This window comes from Tripterygium wilfordii, chromosome 17 (assembly GCF_013401445.1).
Source record: "Tripterygium wilfordii isolate XIE 37 chromosome 17, ASM1340144v1, whole genome shotgun sequence".
Classification (NCBI taxonomy): Eukaryota; Viridiplantae; Streptophyta; class Magnoliopsida; order Celastrales; family Celastraceae; genus Tripterygium; species Tripterygium wilfordii.
In genome coordinates, this window is record NC_052248.1 from 890,028 (window position 1) to 906,476 (window position 16,449).

A 16,449-nucleotide genomic window follows, 5' to 3' on the forward strand; every position below is an offset into this window, starting at 1 on the left:
CGGTTTTTACTATGAGCAATACAATTGTGGTTACACATTGAGTTTTGGCTAAACTTATCTTATTGATAAGTGGAAAATTTTTGTGCGTGTGGGTTTGATGGACAAAATTTAAACTGAATGTTCAAAAAATAGGAAATTTATAAGGTGTGGGTTCCCAAGAAAAAAATGTCACTCATTGCCCTCAAAAGATCATAGATTACACTGATCATCACTCTGTTTTATTGTACGCAGTACCCTCGTGCCCAGATTACAATTATTTATGACAAAGAATTGGTATTATTTCGGCCACTGTTTCTTCTATCTTTACAAAATAAACGACTTTGAGATTACAATTATTTATTACAAAGAATTGGTATTATTTCGGCCACTGTTTCTTCTATCTTTACAAAATAAACAACTTTGGGGTTTTGTATCATAGTATTCTTCGAAAATAGTGATCATTTTATTATTTATTTTGGTGTCTTGTTTCGATACAAATAACCAAAGAATTTTTTATTATCAAGAGCTACAGCGCCTAAAATGGGATTGTTTTTTTTAACATATTAACCACTAAGCTTATTAGGGAATCAGGTGTTGCTTCTGTGATTGAAACCCCACACTTTGACTCGTATCAATAAACTAATCGCTGGCTAATCATTAATCTGGATTATTTTAACTTAGATTCTTAACATTATCCACAATTTCGCTTGTTAATTTGTTAATTAGGCACCACTTACAGCACCAAACACTTTTTAAGCTTGCTCTTTCTTTGAATAGCTAACATATGTGCCTAAACTAATGACCCACGAGCACAAAATTTTCTCACCTCAAGAGTATTGCTCTTAGTGGTTATCCTTTCATTAAATAGTTGACATGTGTTTAAACTAACGGTTCGTGCATACATAAGTTTCTCTCCTTAATAGTATTGCTCTTAATGGTTGTTCGTCCTTTGAAGTTTGAATAGCTGACATGTGCTTAATCTAACGGTCTGTGCGCACAAAAGTTTCACACCTCAAGAGTATTGTTCCTTGTAAGACTGTAACTTAACACCTTCCGAATTTATACTGTTTGACCCAAAAGAGATTCACCATCTGAGCTATCCACCAAGTGGTGGGAGCAACAAACACCATAATACATTGACTTCAACTAGAAACCCAACATACCGTATCCTTATTACAGTATTAAAATGAATCCTTTTTTATCATCCATTAAAACGGATTATTAACAAATTAACTAACTTCTTTATTAAAAAAAGAAAGAAAGAAAGAAATAAATGGCTGCATGATAAAATAATAAAATAAATACATACACTTGTGTTGTTTCCATGGTCCACATTACCTGTGCAGTCCATTTGTTTGTCTGCGTAGTAAATAATTGATATGATTGTGCTAATACCGATGTTCCAAATACAACCAGACAGTCTGGTGAACGATGGCCATACCTTAATCCAGGTGTTGGATATCGGATGCACCAATTCTGACATTTGGTGCTCACGACTGAATCACTGAACATGTTTAAGGTAAAGAGAGTTGATACCTACAATACTACAACACACAAGTTATCATGAGCAGCAGTCACAGGCCTACTGGACGGACTAACACAATAGGCGAGGAAGGAGGAATGCAGTACAGACCCTAATGGGAAAAAAAAGAAAGTACCAAGACACCCGCACACCAAAACCCTGATTTCCCCAGATTCCCTCAGTTTTTGTCAGAGATAAGAGAGAGATTTTTTTAAGGAATATAGATATAAGCATTAGAGTCGGAGGATACCGTAGTTTTCTTTTTCATCTACTTGCAGGTGTTGTGCTGTATTCAACTATGGAAGACATGCGTTAACAGTTGTCGGCGCTGTTTGGTTAGCATCCGATTATGGAGAAATAGTAGTGTCGATTTAATTTTCTTGCCATAAACTGGTGTCTGGTGAGTTCTGCGAGTTTACCTCTTTTGATTCTTTCGGTGCTTCCTGTATGAAATTCTTTGTTGACTTCTTTGGATTGTATTCCTTGCAGAATAAAGCATGAATCGCTACGTTCCAGATTTTGAAATGGAGGATGATTACTCTATCACCACTACTTCAGCCGTACCTCGCCCCAAACGATCAGCCAAGTAATCGTCTTATCGTTATCTTCTTCTTAGTTTTTCAATTTTTGATCGGTTAAACCAAATTTGTTTGGTTTTAACAGGCATGAGGACGAGATCATGGAACTTTTATGGCAAAACGGCCAAGTGGTTATGCAGAACCAAATACAGAAGTCTCACAAGAAATCTCAACCGTCCAAATTTGACGATGAGGTGAACCATGCCGAGCCTTCGACGGCACGGGAGACTCGATCACAGCAAGGAGAACAGCAACACCACCAACTATTTATGCAAGAGGACGAGATGGCCGGTTGGCTTCATTATCCTCTCCATGATTCAAATTTCGACCAAGATTTCTGCACAGATCTCCTCTACCCTACCCCTTGCGTCACCAACTCTGCCAATACTACACCCGCAGCCGTAGGCACAAATCAGAATCCAGAGCCGAGGCCGCAGCAGATGGCAACTGGTGCACCGCAGCGGCCACCTGTACCACCGGCGCGTAGGACGGAGGTGCATAATTTCTCTCTCTTTTCGAGGCATAATTGTACGAGGGCGGTTGATGAGACAATTGCATCAGCGATGGAATTGCCGGGACCGTCCAGTTCAAAACAGACGGTTGTGAGGGAAACGGCGATAGTGGACTCGAGCAACACACCTGCGACAAGCCACCAACCTAGGGCACCGGAGGTGGCTAGGAGTTCGTTAGACGCGTCCGAAAGCAACTATAGGGGCGAGTTCATGAGCGCCAAACCGGCGGCATATCCCTCTGCTTCTGGCGGTGGAAATACCGACACTAGAGACAAGATTGTAACGAATGTTGAGATCACCTTAACGTCGTCTCCGAGTGGCTCAACTGCCAGTGCCGAGTTACCGCTTCTTAGGTCGGCGTCGGCGGAGAACCGGAAGCGGAAGGGCAGAGAAGGCGAAGAGGCCGAGTGCGTTCAAAGCGAGGTGAGTGAAAAATAGTAAAAAACCACTGTCACTGTCAATTTTAAATTTTGCGAGGTAAAATCAATTTTTAGTTTTTAATTATCATTTATTAGCCTAAGCTATTGTGCGCCGGGGTTTAGCGTTGGTTTAGTGCAAGTGGTTAATATTTGATCGTCAGCGCGGTGGAGGGTGTCCGTGTATGAGGTGGTCGTGTTCTACATTTGGGGTCGCCGCGTGTGCGGAAGTTAGTGAAGATGAGTGGTGGATGATTAGGATTGTCGGTGTTCCTTGATGCACAAGATTGAGGGGTAGTGATGATGATCAATGGTCCTATTGATGGCGTCGCGTATCACACGAATACTTTCCTCTTCCCATCAGCGGCTTGTCTATTACTGTTAGCTTTTGGATGCATAATTTTATAATAACTTTTTCACTCTTTTTCTGAAGTAGCATGGGGGTTTACAGTGATATTTTTGTTTTGATTCAATTCAGATTGAACTTGATAATGGCTTAGGGATTGAAATTGATAATGGTTTAGCTGATCGATGTACGAAAATTGAAATCGCCCCCGAGGAGATCATCAGACACATTTGTGGTTTGCCTTAGTTTATCCACTAAGATTTTTGAAGCTCAAATGCTATCTGCAGCTGCAGGGTTTAAAATGCTTGGAGTCCCTAATTAATGAATATATGAAGTCAAAATGAGAAAGGGTTCCTTTGTGAGTTGAGATATCGCTGAGTTTGTATGGAAAATGTTCCATGTGAAGCAATTTTGAGAAGGTGGTCATTAATTAATTAGGTGGTCATTGTAGAGACAGCAATAAGGTGGACATAATTAATTTGGTGATGATCTCTTTCAATTTTTTTGACTCGTAGCATTTCTATGATCTGTCTATTAATTATTTTAAGATATAAAATTCTCTATATGGGGCAAGGCTTGGGGTATAATAAATACAGCAACATATGCCCCATAACAGAGTAATGAGTTTGGGGCGAATTTGTCTCAAGGATGGAGATTGGACGATGTAGTCTTAAATGGGTAGAGTGGGACTGGTAAAAACTCATGGGTCTGTTTGAATCTAGTGATCTGAAGTAATGACGAGTTGGTTGAGATGTCTTTGGTTGTCGACAACATTACAAGGAGTGCTTGTTATGGTGTGTGGGATTCAGTCGCTGTGGTCAGTGTTTGCAGTCGCATGACTGTTATCAAATTCTAGAAAATAGGTTGAACATGCGAAAGGCAACAATAGAAAAAATAAATCAAATAGAAGGCAATCCTTGTTTTCGAGGTTTAGCAAGAGGTTCAATGCTATGCAAAACGGGCATGATTTTTGAAGATGAAACATTTGGTTATCAGAACTAGCAGGATGATAATATCCCAGAAAAACACACTTTGGGTGCTATAGCTATAAGGAATGATTTAGAATATAAGCATTAGGTATAAAACTCAGAAAATGGATTCATTGTAAGAATGTTGGAGTCTGTTAGTGCCCATTGCCCAACTATTTTATGGTCAAGCCAAAATTATTACCAGGTTAGAGTGGTTGTATGTAGGGAAAAAATGGTGGTTTTGCATGGTGCTATTCATAATTTCTTATAGGTAAAGATGTAACATAAAATCACTCTCTTTCTTAGCGTTGATTTATTTTTAAAGTTGAATCACTATAGCTTTCTTGTTGTCAAAGGATGCTGAGTTTGATGCTGTTCTTGGAAAGAAGCAAGCTCGTGGATCAACTTCTACAAAGCGATCTCGTGCTGCAGAGGTTCACAACCTTTCAGAAAGGGTATGTGGTTCTGTCAGTATAATTGTTGACAATGTCAGGGCCATTTTGCTCTGTTGCCTTTCCTAAAACATGGAGTGTTATATTCCTTAACAGAGACGTCGAGACAGGATAAACGAAAAGATGAAGGCCTTGCAAGAACTCATACCACATTGCAACAAGGTTTGTCTATGATACTTTAAATAACCATTTCTTCCTTATGATTTAGTTATTCCTTTGCTGCTTGTACAAATTTGACTCTTGGTTTCTTCTTAACTTTCAGTCAGACAAGGCTTCTATGTTGGATGAGGCAATTGAGTACTTAAAATCTCTTCAGTTGCAAGTGCAGGTACGTCCTCTTGTGTTTATGTGACGTTTCTTTGGATAGCTGCATGGAGGATGCAAAATGAGACTATATTTGATCTAGGGTAGGTGCGTTGTTGGTCAAAGATTAGGTGAAAGAAAACTGTTTAGATGGTTTTGGCATGTAAAACATAGAAAGAGTGGTGCAGCAAGAATAATTGAGAAAATTCTGGTAGGAGATAGTGAAGAGAGAAGGGAGATGAAAAACGACATGGCTATAAGTGTTAGGAATATGTGCTCTATAGGATTGTTGAAGAAAATAACTCTAGATAGGCAGGAATGGAAAAGGAGCATCCATGTGGTGTATTCAAACTGATTTATCTTATGGCTTCATGTATTAGCTTCCCGATGTTGATGATGACTTATATTTATCCTGTATCATTGGAAACTCATCCACCATCATTCCACCAAATGTCATAACTCACTACTTTTACTGTCACGAACAGGCAACGAAATTTTGCTGAAACCCTCCAACCTTCCTGGCAAGATCACTTGCCTCCATAACTCTATCTCGATATTCTTAGATGAGCGATATTGAATTTGTAGTTTGGATCAATCCCTCTTGTGATCATTCGTAACTTTCTTTTTCTGTGTGTGAGCACACATAAATATATGGAAGACTCATGAGATAAGAGAAGACTAGAATAGCAAAGAAAACCGCTGCAGTTAACAAAGAGTAGCATGTAGTCTCCGTGCTTAATTAGTGGAGGCCTCTCATTTCTTGAAATAGGGCTTCAGCCTTTCTCCGGGATCCTCTTAAAGTAAAACTCCTGATGGCAAAGGTTCTCAATCTATATCGCAGAATTTCATTATCTGTCATGTAGTTATGGGGGTACTTGGTTGAAAACCTGTTTATATTCTAGAGAATCTCTTAGTTTTGTGTATATATTCTAGAGAATCTCTTGGTTTTGTATGGAAAAAGTAGAATGACATGCATCCAAACTGTTTCTAGCTCTCTCTCTCTCTGCTGCTGGTTCACTTATAAACTACTGTCTTCCTAATGATGTGAGATTTTGACAAATTATTTACATTTTTTTGATAACGTTTGGTAACTAATATGCGGTCTCTTCCAGCTTGATAATCTAAAAGAAATTATGATCTGATTACGTTAAGAGTGTGGGTATTGTTGCAAAAATGATGCTGTTTAATTGTAATCGAGGGATTCAGGCATGCAGGTCATAAATAAAGTTTTTAATTTCAAAAATTAAACCTGCATACTCTGACTGTGAAACTCTATCCAGGTTATTATCTGATGATGGATTATTCAATTTTATTCATGTAAGCATTTGCACCGCATATGTTTATATCATGACTGACAAAGGCCTATGAACTTCTGCATCTTTATGACTGACTAGATTTTGATTAATTATTTCTGTAGATGATGTCCATGGGTTGTGGCATGGTTCCGATGATATTTCCTGGTGTCCAGCAGTACATACCACCAATGGGGATGGGTATTGGGATGGGCATGAGCATGAGCATGGAAATGGGTATCAACAGACCGATGATGCCATTTCCTGGTGTTTTAGCTGGTTCTGCCTTCCCAACACCGGCTGCAGCAGCTCATTTGGGTCCAAGGTTCCCCATGCCAGCCTTTCATATGCCTCCTGTCCCAGCTCCTGATCCATCCAGAGTTCAAGCAGCCAATCCCTCAGATCCTAATCCTATGCTAAACCCACTAGGCACACATCATATGCATACGCCACAGATTCCCAACTTTTCCGATCCTTATCAACAGTACCTTGGTCTACAACCAATGCAATTACCTGTATCACAGGTAAAATTCTAAATCTTATCTCACAACTTGAAAAGTTCTATTTATTAAATTTGGCAATGTTTATATCATATGCCATTATAGAATTCCTAGATACTTTGGCAGGAAAATTGCCCGCATACCACAAAACATAACATCCTTTTTCCCGTCTCAATTATCATCTTCAAAAGATCGACAATTCAGAAAACAATTTCTTGAAAATTCATAGTTGTGGACATATTGGATTGAAGATTTTTCTTTAATTCCTCAACATTATCAATATTACACTCTGTGTCATTCTCCAGCTAATCCATTTTTCACCCATCCCATCATCATTTGACAATCTGTTGGGATTATTGTCAGCCAATATTTATGACAGTAATCAGTTTATGTTCATGGTACTTTTTTTTCCTTCTGCAGAATCAAGCAATGGCTGAACCAAATACCAGCAAGCCAAGCACTAGCAGAGGAGGTGAAAACCTTGAAGGTCACCAATCATGTATGTCTTAATTAACTTTCTGCGCTTGAATGGGTGAAAAATGTGGCAATGATGACAAGCACACAAAGGTCATGGTTATAGTGGATTTACTAGTCATTTGCCGGAGAAACTGTGCTGTTGCTGCTTGTGATCACCATTTACCATGCTATAATTTTTTATTGCATGGATGCCATACTGATAGGGTATAGCTCGACAAAGGAGGATGCTACTTAAGACCTTAATATATTGCTTGCTTTGAATTAACAACATAGCAACCTATTTTTTCATACTAAATGAAATGATAAATTGGTGTCTTGATATTGATATTGATGTTATGTAAAACAAAGAAGTTGATTTCAATCAGTTCCACCAAAAGCGTCGATGGTCTGGTCTTGGGTGATTTTCTAAATAAAACAGTTTTTGCTTCTTGAATTTTGAAAGGGTCGTGAAATATGGATAGTGGAATCCCAAGCTTCTCAACATCTGTAAGTTCCAGCAGTCTGTTGCATAGTAAGCTGTGGCCTCTCTTCTATAATGCTCTCTCGACCGTTGCTGTCTCTTCACTTGAGAGGATGGATCCGTATGCGCATCCAATCCAAGTGACTACGTAGCCCACGATGGAGCTTCCAGGACCATGAAGGTAGAAGGTTCGGGCTGGTTGCCTATTGAGGGTCTTGCCCATAAAGTTTTGTAGCGTAAGAGATGGGCAAAATATTTGATTATGTCCTGAAATTATTAATATTTGCTCGATTCTATCATTAAATTTTAAAATTTCTCATTTATATCCTTATAGTTTCATTACTTATGGCTATATTTACGTCAATTTAGTTTTTCTTAGTAAGGAACAAGACATGAAGGATCACTTGTAATATTATTATGGTTATACTTCAAACACTGATGTCTATCCAGGTATTGAGGAAGCAAGTGAAATCGCCTAATAGGGCACATGCATCGTTTTCAATACTCCAGCAGTCCAGCTATAGCCCACACCGTTAAAGTGTTATCATGTTTCACCATTTCTTCTTATATGGTAAAGAAACGGAACCAAAGATGTTCAAAATCCAACCGCAACTTCAAGAGTGCACTTATTAAACTAGAGCATCAATAAAGTCAAAACAAATTAGAATCACCATCAAGAGAATCAATAAACTAAGGGTCTGTTTGATATCACTTTTGTTTCTTGTTTTTTATTTTAGTTTTTAAAAAATAGAAAATAAAAACAAAAAATATTGTTTGTTTGTATTTTCTGTTTTGATTTTTATGAAAACCAAAAACAGGTTTTCAAAAATTTTGTGAACAAAAAAAAAAATTTTAAAAGTTTTAGAAACAGAACTAGTTACACTTATTATAGATAGTACTTTATTTAAGATTTCAAATTGCAAATTGCACAGAGAAATGAAGACAATGATCAAATATACTTTGGGTTATTGTTTTATTTCTTATATTTTTTTCTTTATGCTAATATTTTCAACGGTGAATTACGTTACAATAGACATGATAAATGCTGCAATTATGAAAAATATAATGATGTGGATGTATTCCATTATTATGAAAATAAAATCATAAACACACTTTTTTTTTTTTTATTTTATGCTTTAGTTTTAAGTATTCAACCAAACAAGTCTCAATTTTATGTTTTATGTTTTTGTTTTTTATTTTTGTTTTCAAAATATTTGGAAGTGATACCAAACACAACCTAAATGCAGCTACTGGCTAACCTGCCATCAACAATTAACTTTCTAGTTGATGTGCTGAAAAACTCTGGAGTGCAGCTCAGATACGACCATCGAGACAAATAGCTTATAATTTTCAAAGCTACCAGCATGTATGATGTGAATCATGTCGCATCAAGTATCAACAAGCAACAACATAACTGTGACGCTAAGCCTCTCAATGACTCATGGAAGAATCCTCAGCAGAGTAACCAAGTATGATTCTAAAACAAGGTAAATGTGCCCTGTAAACAGAGAAAGCAGTAACATCTCCATACGCATGCTCTTAAAAGATAATTTCAGACATACAATAGAACACCGCTAGAAAAAGCAGTCAAGACACAAGACAATGATGTACAATCCTGAGAGAAGATTTAAAAGGAGTATATAAAAAGAAATTCCAAAGCGTACATAGAGCATTTTTCACATATATAGTCCTTCTGGCACCCCTTCTTTCTTCTTGAACATAACCTTTTCCTTTGCTTTCTTGACATCTGCATGCATCACCTAAAATAATAGAATTCCAAAATAAGCAATTAAACCACGATAGCCTTCAAAAACATTGCTAAATGAAGCTACAGCTTAATCAGTATTAATTGGAAAATGCATATAAAAATAGGTACAACTTGAATCAAAGGATGTAAAGTATACAATCTCAAAAGTAAGCAAATTATATCCAAAAATAGTTCAAAACTATCTAATTAATTTTCAATTTTTCATCAGTAACCAATATCGACCATTTGATCACATTCTTCCTTATCGCTATCAATGTCTCTATTTCACTAAACTGGCAAGTAATAATGCAACAAAAGATTGTATCAAGGAGAAGGGAGGACATGAGCAGAAGAGATTTTTGCACTGTGTAGAAAGTAATAATGCAACAAAAGGCGTTCAATATTATCCACAGGGATCTTCAACCCACAAAAGAAAAACCTGTAAGACTTGTGATCAAGGATATGACACAGTTATGGTTTTCAGCCCATTATTCATTCGTTTTTTAATTAATAATGTTCAGCACCATAAAAAAATCAATTTCCTAGGGCAAATAACTTGATGGTTTCAGTGACATGTATAACATTGAGACATGATTAGTAAAGCTCCTCTGTCCTCGTGTTCCAATGAATACAATTTGGATACTCCTTCTAAAACACGACAATTTTCTTCCATCTCTATCTTTTGTAGCTTTACTTGTTTTTATTTGGATAGACAACTACCAACTATATTTATAAATTTATTTTAACTAGGTTTGGAACAAAATTTCTCACCAATAAAGACTAAACATCCGCATATGGACCTTACCTTCATACGTCGCTCTCTCAAAGCAAGCAAACCAGCTTCAGTACATATTGCCTTTATATCAGCTCCAGAAAACTCATCCTTCGTCATGACGAATTCTTCCAAATTCACATCCTCAGCCAGGGTCATTCTTGATGTGTGTATCTGCAGTACATAAATACCAAAATAAGTCGGTGTATTGGTCACAAATCGAAAAGCTTTGCTCTGGCAGGCAAAGTGAATGAGCTTAACACATTTAAGAGATTATATATAACAAAAGGAAAATGAAAAGGAAGGGGGAGGGGAGGGATAGATAATATATGACTATCACAATACTAAGAAACATTTGCTCATAATAAAGGCAAGAAACATCCGATTTATTCTCTTCCAAAATCATCATAGAAACATAATTTTCCAAATGAACCTGGAAAATACGCCTCCTTGTTTTAATGTCAGGAAGGGGAAACTCAATCTTCCTGTCAATGCGACCAGGCCGGAGTAAAGCAGGGTCAAGGCTTTCAATTCTGTTGGTTGCGAGAATCACTTTGACGTCTCCTCTTGAATCAAAACCATCTAATTGGTTAAGTAATTCCAACATAGTCCTCTGAATTTCACGTTCCCCACCAGAGTGAGCATCGTATCTGCACAGAAAAATAATTAAAAACAATCCAACTGAGCATCTTTTAACCAAAAAGGCTCATCACTAACCTTTTTGTACCGACAGCATCAATTTCATCGATGAAGACAATTGAAGGCGAGTGTTCATCAGCAACTCTAAATAGCTCCCTCACCAACTTTGGACCATCTCCCAAGTATTTTTGAATTAATTCGCTACCAACAACACGTAAAAATGTTGCAGATGTCGAATTTGCCACTGCCTGCAAGAAACAAAATCAACTTTAGAAAAAGATAAGGAATCCAAGTAGCAGCACCATCTGCATTATAACTTATAAGTCATGTTAACACAGAGAAAATGATCCTATTCAACTGGGGGAGAGTTAGTGCACATGTCATATGAGCACACAAAAGTTCAACGGGTAAGCCTTCAAGCAAACAATCCATACTTCTTTGACTTTTTTTTGACCAACCAACCAAAAGACAATTCATTGGAAGGCATCAAGGGGGATCCACCAAAAAATGACCCAAAAGGTTATCTAAAATTTTCTATATAAGATCAAAGCACACAGTTTTAAACACGTGTATGGAAACAATTACATCAAGCCATAGTTCTTGTGTAACAACAGAAATTCCCAAAAGCAATTCATTTAACATACACATGACACACAAGTAAGGTATCCTAAGAAATCTTTATATTCAAAGTGCTCTGAGAACACAGCTCAAGGTGTAGTACATACAAGCACCAACAAGCACACTTCATGATTTAAAGTGAAGCTAATAAGGTGAAGCAAATACAGGATAAACATCATACATAATAGGAAATTTTCTGATGATGCATATATGACCAGATTAAGTTAGCTTACCATTCAGCAAATACTTCCAGTGGGAAGTTTACGTGATTCTACTGGTCAATGTAATTTTAAACTTGTTTTGAGACAGGAGGGATAAAAATATGATATCAAACCCATGCAAAAAGTAACAGCCCGGGGTCATACTCAAGAAGATAGGCATAAAGTTGGAAAATTATATATACATAGCAAAGTCCAGAAGAAAGAAATAGAACTGTTTCCTGTTAATATAAATCCAAAACCTAGCAATGTGATCAAACCAAGGGAACTCCCATATTGCAGCTAACTCTAAGTAATCAATAAATTGCAATTAGCATCTACATGGACCATAAGGAAGAGATATAGCAGTATAAGTGTAGTAAAACTATATAGAGCATGAGAGTCCGAGATAAGGATGAGTAATAGACCACTTAGTGAGTGTGATGAATGAGTAAAGGGCCATGCATACAAAAGCAACACACTGATAAAGAACAAACATATTAACCACACCTTTGCGAGCAAGGTCTTGCCTGTTCCAGGCTCTCCATACAGTATGACTCCCTTAGGAGGCTTGATGCCAATGTCTTCATAAAGCTCAGGATGAGTTAGAGGGAGCTCAACCGCTTCCTTAATCTCCTGTATCTGGGCATCTAAACCACCTATATCAGCATAAGATTCCAATGGAGCCTTCTCAACTTTCATCACGGACACCATTGGATCAACGTCATCTTGAAGAAGCCCAACAACAGATAGAACCTGCCAAGTACCACAAACATAAGCACCAACATCCAGTGAATCACATCTCTCCTAGAATGATGGTCCTAGCAAGATGCTTAACGCTCAAATGATGGTTTTGCGTAACGTACTACTGCACATCAACACAACGCTTACTGGAAACTCCATGATGAAACTAACCTAAAGTATCAGATAGCAAACCCTCCGAAAGGCTTGTTAGACTTCCAATTCGACTACTCATGCAAGCATTCTAAAATTTTAGCATCAGAAACAACTAACACTGTATGGTTTCCAATTATTCAATTGATAAATTGACCTCAATACTCTCCCGAATCAACAAGTAGATATTCTACACTCTTTTTTCTCTTCATTGGTTCCAAAGTTACACAAATTACTTCTGAATTTCGTCTTAAAACAGTTTATGTACGACAAACACAAATAGCAATTCGAAGCCCTAACTTCAAAAAAATGTCAACACAATACTAAATTCAAACGACAGAAGAAAGAAGACAGAAGAATTCATACTTTGTTGTGCATCAATATGGCACACCCAGGCTCCAGCTGGTCTTTATCAACAAAGGACAAGATCCCCACATAGTACTCCGGTCCAACCGACGACGAAACAATGGCATGATTCTCGTCAATCAGCTCCTCCAGATTTCCCACGCTCATGGGAGAGCCTCTGAGATCATCGACCTTCGATCTATCCTCTTCGGCCTTTTCTTCCTGGGGCTTGAGCCGCTCCTGATTCGCCACGAACTCCTCCTCCATTAACAGATAGTCCTTGATTCTCTCAAGTTTCAGCAGTCTTAGCTTGCACTTAGTCACTGGAGTCACGTTAGGTAGCCGGGATGCTGCCTCGGGACCCTTCTGCTTCCGCTGCTTCCGGCCCACCCTAGCCGGTGGTGCAGCGGGCTTGAATTTCTTCTCCTTCTTATCCCCGTCAGATTTCCGATCACCCGGCAGTCCCCCCTGCCGATTTAGACCTCCCGGAGTTCCCTGGCCCATATCCGCTACTTGAAGATCGACAGGTGAGGGCAAGAGATAGAGATGTCGAGAGAATAGAGGGCAGAGATTTTGGCTTTGTGAACAAGTCACTGCACTCCTTGTGCAAATGGTGATGTGGATATAGAAGAAGCGCCGCCGGCTGTGTGATGGGCTGGGCTTTAAATGGATCAGCATTTTGAAAGCTAAGTTGAGGGTTTAGAGGCTGAGACAAACGGGCCCATTGCAATAGAGCCTTGGTCCAGTAATATTTTTCTAAGTTTCTTAAGCTGGGCTTTCTAAGTTGACCATTAACATTTTTATGAGATTAAATTTAATTTAATTGAATAATTATCTAAAACATTTTTTTAAAACTGATAACACGATATCATACAAACTCATTCTTTAGATATCCAATATGAGTCTAAATTAAGATAATGAGACTCGCACGAAGAGAAGTTTTCTGACGACATGGTAAGTTGAGTTAAAACTCAACTTGTGACCATAAAAATATTGCTTCCAATAGGAATCGAAAATAAATAAATAAAAAACCCTTACCAATTGTATATGAATATGAGAATATATAATCAAAATCATCCATTGGTCGGATAAATGTCCGAAGGGAAGTAACTACTTTCATGTGTACAAATTGGATAAAACATGGAGAATCAAGAAACATAAAGTCATGGTTGCAATCCAGGTTCCCATTTGTATCTAAACTCATCATTCTTGGTGTCAAGATCCTTCAAGTAAATCCCATCATGTTTAGCAACCCAAATGCATTCTTTCCACAAGCACTTGTAAAACAACAACACATCTTGCCAAAACACATCAAACCTTGCGTGGCCATCATCCTTCTCCACGTTGCACCAGAACAGTGTTCGCTGGAAGAAATTCTCCCTAAAACTCCAAGTGAAATTGGTCCCCGGCGACAGATCTCGTGCGCCAAGATCATTGTCTTTAGACCTACAATGGATTGCCATGATCTCAGCGCGCAATCCATTCACAACGCTCACATGCCATTTTGTGAATTCGGGTAGAACTCGTCGAGGTGATGCCTTTGTTGCCACGACAAGACATGGATTAGTAGGGATGGTCGCTAATGATGCTGCGACCAAAACAAGTGTTGCTGTGTAATACTGTTTTAGAGGAATCATTGATGAAAATGGCTTTGTCAATGGTCATTGTTAGGTGGTTTTTATATCGATAATTGCATGGCATGCCAAAGGTTTATATTGAGTAATTATGGGATTAATTGTGTTGCGTGTCATGCTTGGGTTTGTATATTTTATAACTGCTGAAGAAGTTGTAGAGAGCTAGCAAGCTTGGTGCGCGCGTGGAGAAAATTGAATGTGATTAATTTCACTACCTACGAAAAGCCCTCGTAATATTGATCATAAAGAGGGTATGTTTTATTTTGTACGTATAAGTTGCACAATACTTTTTAAGAATTCTAAAAAACAAAATTAAATGATAAGTATATGCATGATTTTAATCCTTAGATTATGTTTTCAAGTGTTGAAAATGAAAGAAAAATATTATATGTCACACACCCTTCATCCAACGGCTCAGATTTACGTCTATTTTTAATGATTTTTTTTCCCAAAAGACAAAATCGTGAAGATCTTCAAGTCCAAAATGAACAATACATGCTCGAGTTATTAGGGTTGAATATCCGACTGATTTAAAATATAGACTGAGGTGATCATTAAACATTTGATGCAAAAATGCTAAGGACTACCATGATTGACACTTCCACTCTAGATCAAGTTTTCTACTACAACGTACAATGCATGGCAACGAGAATGGAGAGAAAAGACTCATAAAGGAGCATGAGAAAACTAAGTAAACAACACACGCATTCAACTTAACTACCATAATCAGACTAGCTAGTGAACCCTCAGCTTCAAGGAAGTGGGAGTGTACCAGAGCCACCACCAGCAGCACCACCAACACCACCGCCTGCACCACCGCCAACTCCACCTCCAGCAGCACCACCAACACCGCCACCAACAGTACCACCCAGTCCACCAACTCCACCACTTCCACCACCTAGCCCTCCAAGCCCACTACCACCACCGAGCCCACCAAGTCCACCACTTCCATCACCGAGCCCACCGAGCCCACTACCACCACCGAGTCCACCAATTCCTCCAACACCACCGAGCCCACCAGTACCACCAAGCCCAGTTATCCCACCAATGCCTCCTACCCCACCAAAAGGAAGCCCAGTGCCACTAATTCCTGCAGCCCCCCCTACACCACCAAAGGTGACGAAGTTCTTTTGGTCATCAAGGCCAGCACCACTAGGCACATTTCTTGCGTTAGTGTGATGAACTGTCACCAACACAAGCACCACCATAACATTCACACACCAACCAGCCATCTCTCTCTCTCTCTCTCTCTCTCTCTCTCTCTCTCTCAGTTCCACAAATTATTTTCCTAGTATACCTGAAAGAGTGTGGAACCAGTCTTTTAAAAGGCCAAAAGAGCGGTAGGGGACGGTTGGGAAGTAAATGTGGAGTTAAATGCAAGTGAATGCAGACTGCAGATAGACATTTGTTGTCTGAAAATTTGAGTACTCTTCGATGCTAATTACATGAAATTAAGACTATTAAGTGGGAATTAATTAAGATCAAAACAACAGAATCATCACCAGGGAGGAGTCAATGCATGTCTGGCAAGTTAGCGTGAATTAATAATGGAGATGTCAGGACTCAGACTTTAAAGCATTGATTGGTAAGGACATCGTCCTAGAAAGCTGTACAATTAGTTGGCAAGCTGAGATATATAGATATTGATTTTTGACAAATACTCGAGCAGTGAAGGCTGGAAATGCCTCGTTTGAACTTCAAAGAGGTTGTATGACCAAGTCCCATAAGTTGGTTGAAAGGGATTGGGGGTGGAACCGGTGCATGGGTCAATTTTGTTGATTTTCTCTCTATATGTATG

The 16,449-nt window shown here is 38.5% G+C and overlaps 4 protein-coding genes across 6 annotated transcripts; 1 reads left to right on the forward strand and 3 right to left on the reverse strand.

Annotated features, from left to right (window-relative positions):
- Positions 1 to 1,293: 1,293 nt before the first annotated feature.
- Positions 1,294 to 8,136, forward strand: LOC119982222 (transcription factor PIF1-like). 3 transcript variants are annotated; one of them, XM_038825484.1, is made up of 9 exons: positions 1,294 to 1,901; positions 1,991 to 2,087; positions 2,165 to 3,014; positions 4,678 to 4,776; positions 4,870 to 4,935; positions 5,036 to 5,101; positions 6,494 to 6,892; positions 7,289 to 7,367; positions 7,788 to 8,136. In XM_038825484.1, the coding sequence occupies exons 2-9, from the start codon at positions 1,999 to 2,001 to the stop codon at positions 7,793 to 7,795; spliced, it is 1,656 nt and encodes a 551-aa protein (XP_038681412.1). In that variant the 5' UTR covers positions 1,294 to 1,901; positions 1,991 to 1,998; the 3' UTR covers positions 7,796 to 8,136. The 3 variants fall into 3 exon arrangements, with proteins under 3 accessions (XP_038681412.1, XP_038681410.1, XP_038681411.1); XM_038825482.1 differs by lacking the exon at positions 7,788 to 8,136 and having other exon boundaries at positions 1,295 to 1,901; positions 7,289 to 7,664; XM_038825483.1 differs by lacking the exons at positions 1,294 to 1,901; positions 7,788 to 8,136 and having other exon boundaries at positions 1,914 to 2,087; positions 7,289 to 7,664.
- A 1,119-nt stretch (positions 8,137 to 9,255) lies between these two features.
- LOC119982872 (26S proteasome regulatory subunit 4 homolog A-like) lies at positions 9,256 to 13,622 on the reverse strand. The gene is made up of 6 exons (XM_038826461.1): positions 13,039 to 13,622; positions 12,289 to 12,534; positions 11,042 to 11,211; positions 10,758 to 10,974; positions 10,358 to 10,498; positions 9,256 to 9,565 (listed from the first exon to the last, which is right to left on the reverse strand). The coding sequence occupies exons 1-6, from the start codon at positions 13,519 to 13,521 to the stop codon at positions 9,482 to 9,484; spliced, it is 1,341 nt and encodes a 446-aa protein (XP_038682389.1). The 5' UTR covers positions 13,522 to 13,622; the 3' UTR covers positions 9,256 to 9,481.
- Positions 13,623 to 14,180: 558 nt separating this feature from the next.
- Positions 14,181 to 14,654, reverse strand: LOC119982645 (S-protein homolog 74-like). Its single transcript, XM_038826123.1, has one exon. It carries the CDS (start codon positions 14,652 to 14,654, stop codon positions 14,181 to 14,183), a length of 474 nt encoding a protein of 157 aa, XP_038682051.1.
- A 526-nt stretch (positions 14,655 to 15,180) lies between these two features.
- LOC119983187 (glycine-rich protein 5-like) lies at positions 15,181 to 15,912 on the reverse strand. Its single transcript, XM_038826892.1, has one exon. It carries the CDS (start codon positions 15,881 to 15,883, stop codon positions 15,404 to 15,406), a length of 480 nt encoding a protein of 159 aa, XP_038682820.1. The 5' UTR covers positions 15,884 to 15,912; the 3' UTR covers positions 15,181 to 15,403.
- Between the last annotated feature and the right edge of the window lie 537 nt (positions 15,913 to 16,449).

What these genes read in the sequence shown, in the direction of transcription:
- LOC119982222 (XM_038825482.1), top strand. Translation starts at nt 1,999, where the DNA reads ATGAATCGCTACGTTCCAGATTTTGAAATGGAGGATGATTACTCTATC. An exon ending in CGCCCCAAACGATCAGCCAA is followed by an intron (nt 2,088 to 2,164) that starts GTAATCGTCTTA and finishes TGGTTTTAACAG; the next exon opens with GCATGAGGACGAGATCATGG. An exon ending in TCATACCACATTGCAACAAG is followed by an intron (nt 4,936 to 5,035) that starts GTTTGTCTATGA and finishes CTTAACTTTCAG; the next exon opens with TCAGACAAGGCTTCTATGTT.
- LOC119982872 (XM_038826461.1), bottom strand. Translation starts at nt 13,521, where the DNA reads ATGGGCCAGGGAACTCCGGGAGGTCTAAATCGGCAGGGGGGACTGCCG. An exon ending in CCATATTGATGCACAACAAA is followed by an intron (nt 12,535 to 13,038) that starts GTATGAATTCTT and finishes GGTACTTGGCAG; the next exon opens with GTTCTATCTGTTGTTGGGCT. An exon ending in GATGCTGTCGGTACAAAAAG is followed by an intron (nt 10,975 to 11,041) that starts GTTAGTGATGAG and finishes TTTTCTGTGCAG; the next exon opens with ATACGATGCTCACTCTGGTG.
- LOC119982645 (XM_038826123.1), bottom strand. Translation starts at nt 14,654, where the DNA reads ATGATTCCTCTAAAACAGTATTACACAGCAACACTTGTTTTGGTCGCA.
- LOC119983187 (XM_038826892.1), bottom strand. Translation starts at nt 15,883, where the DNA reads ATGGCTGGTTGGTGTGTGAATGTTATGGTGGTGCTTGTGTTGGTGACA.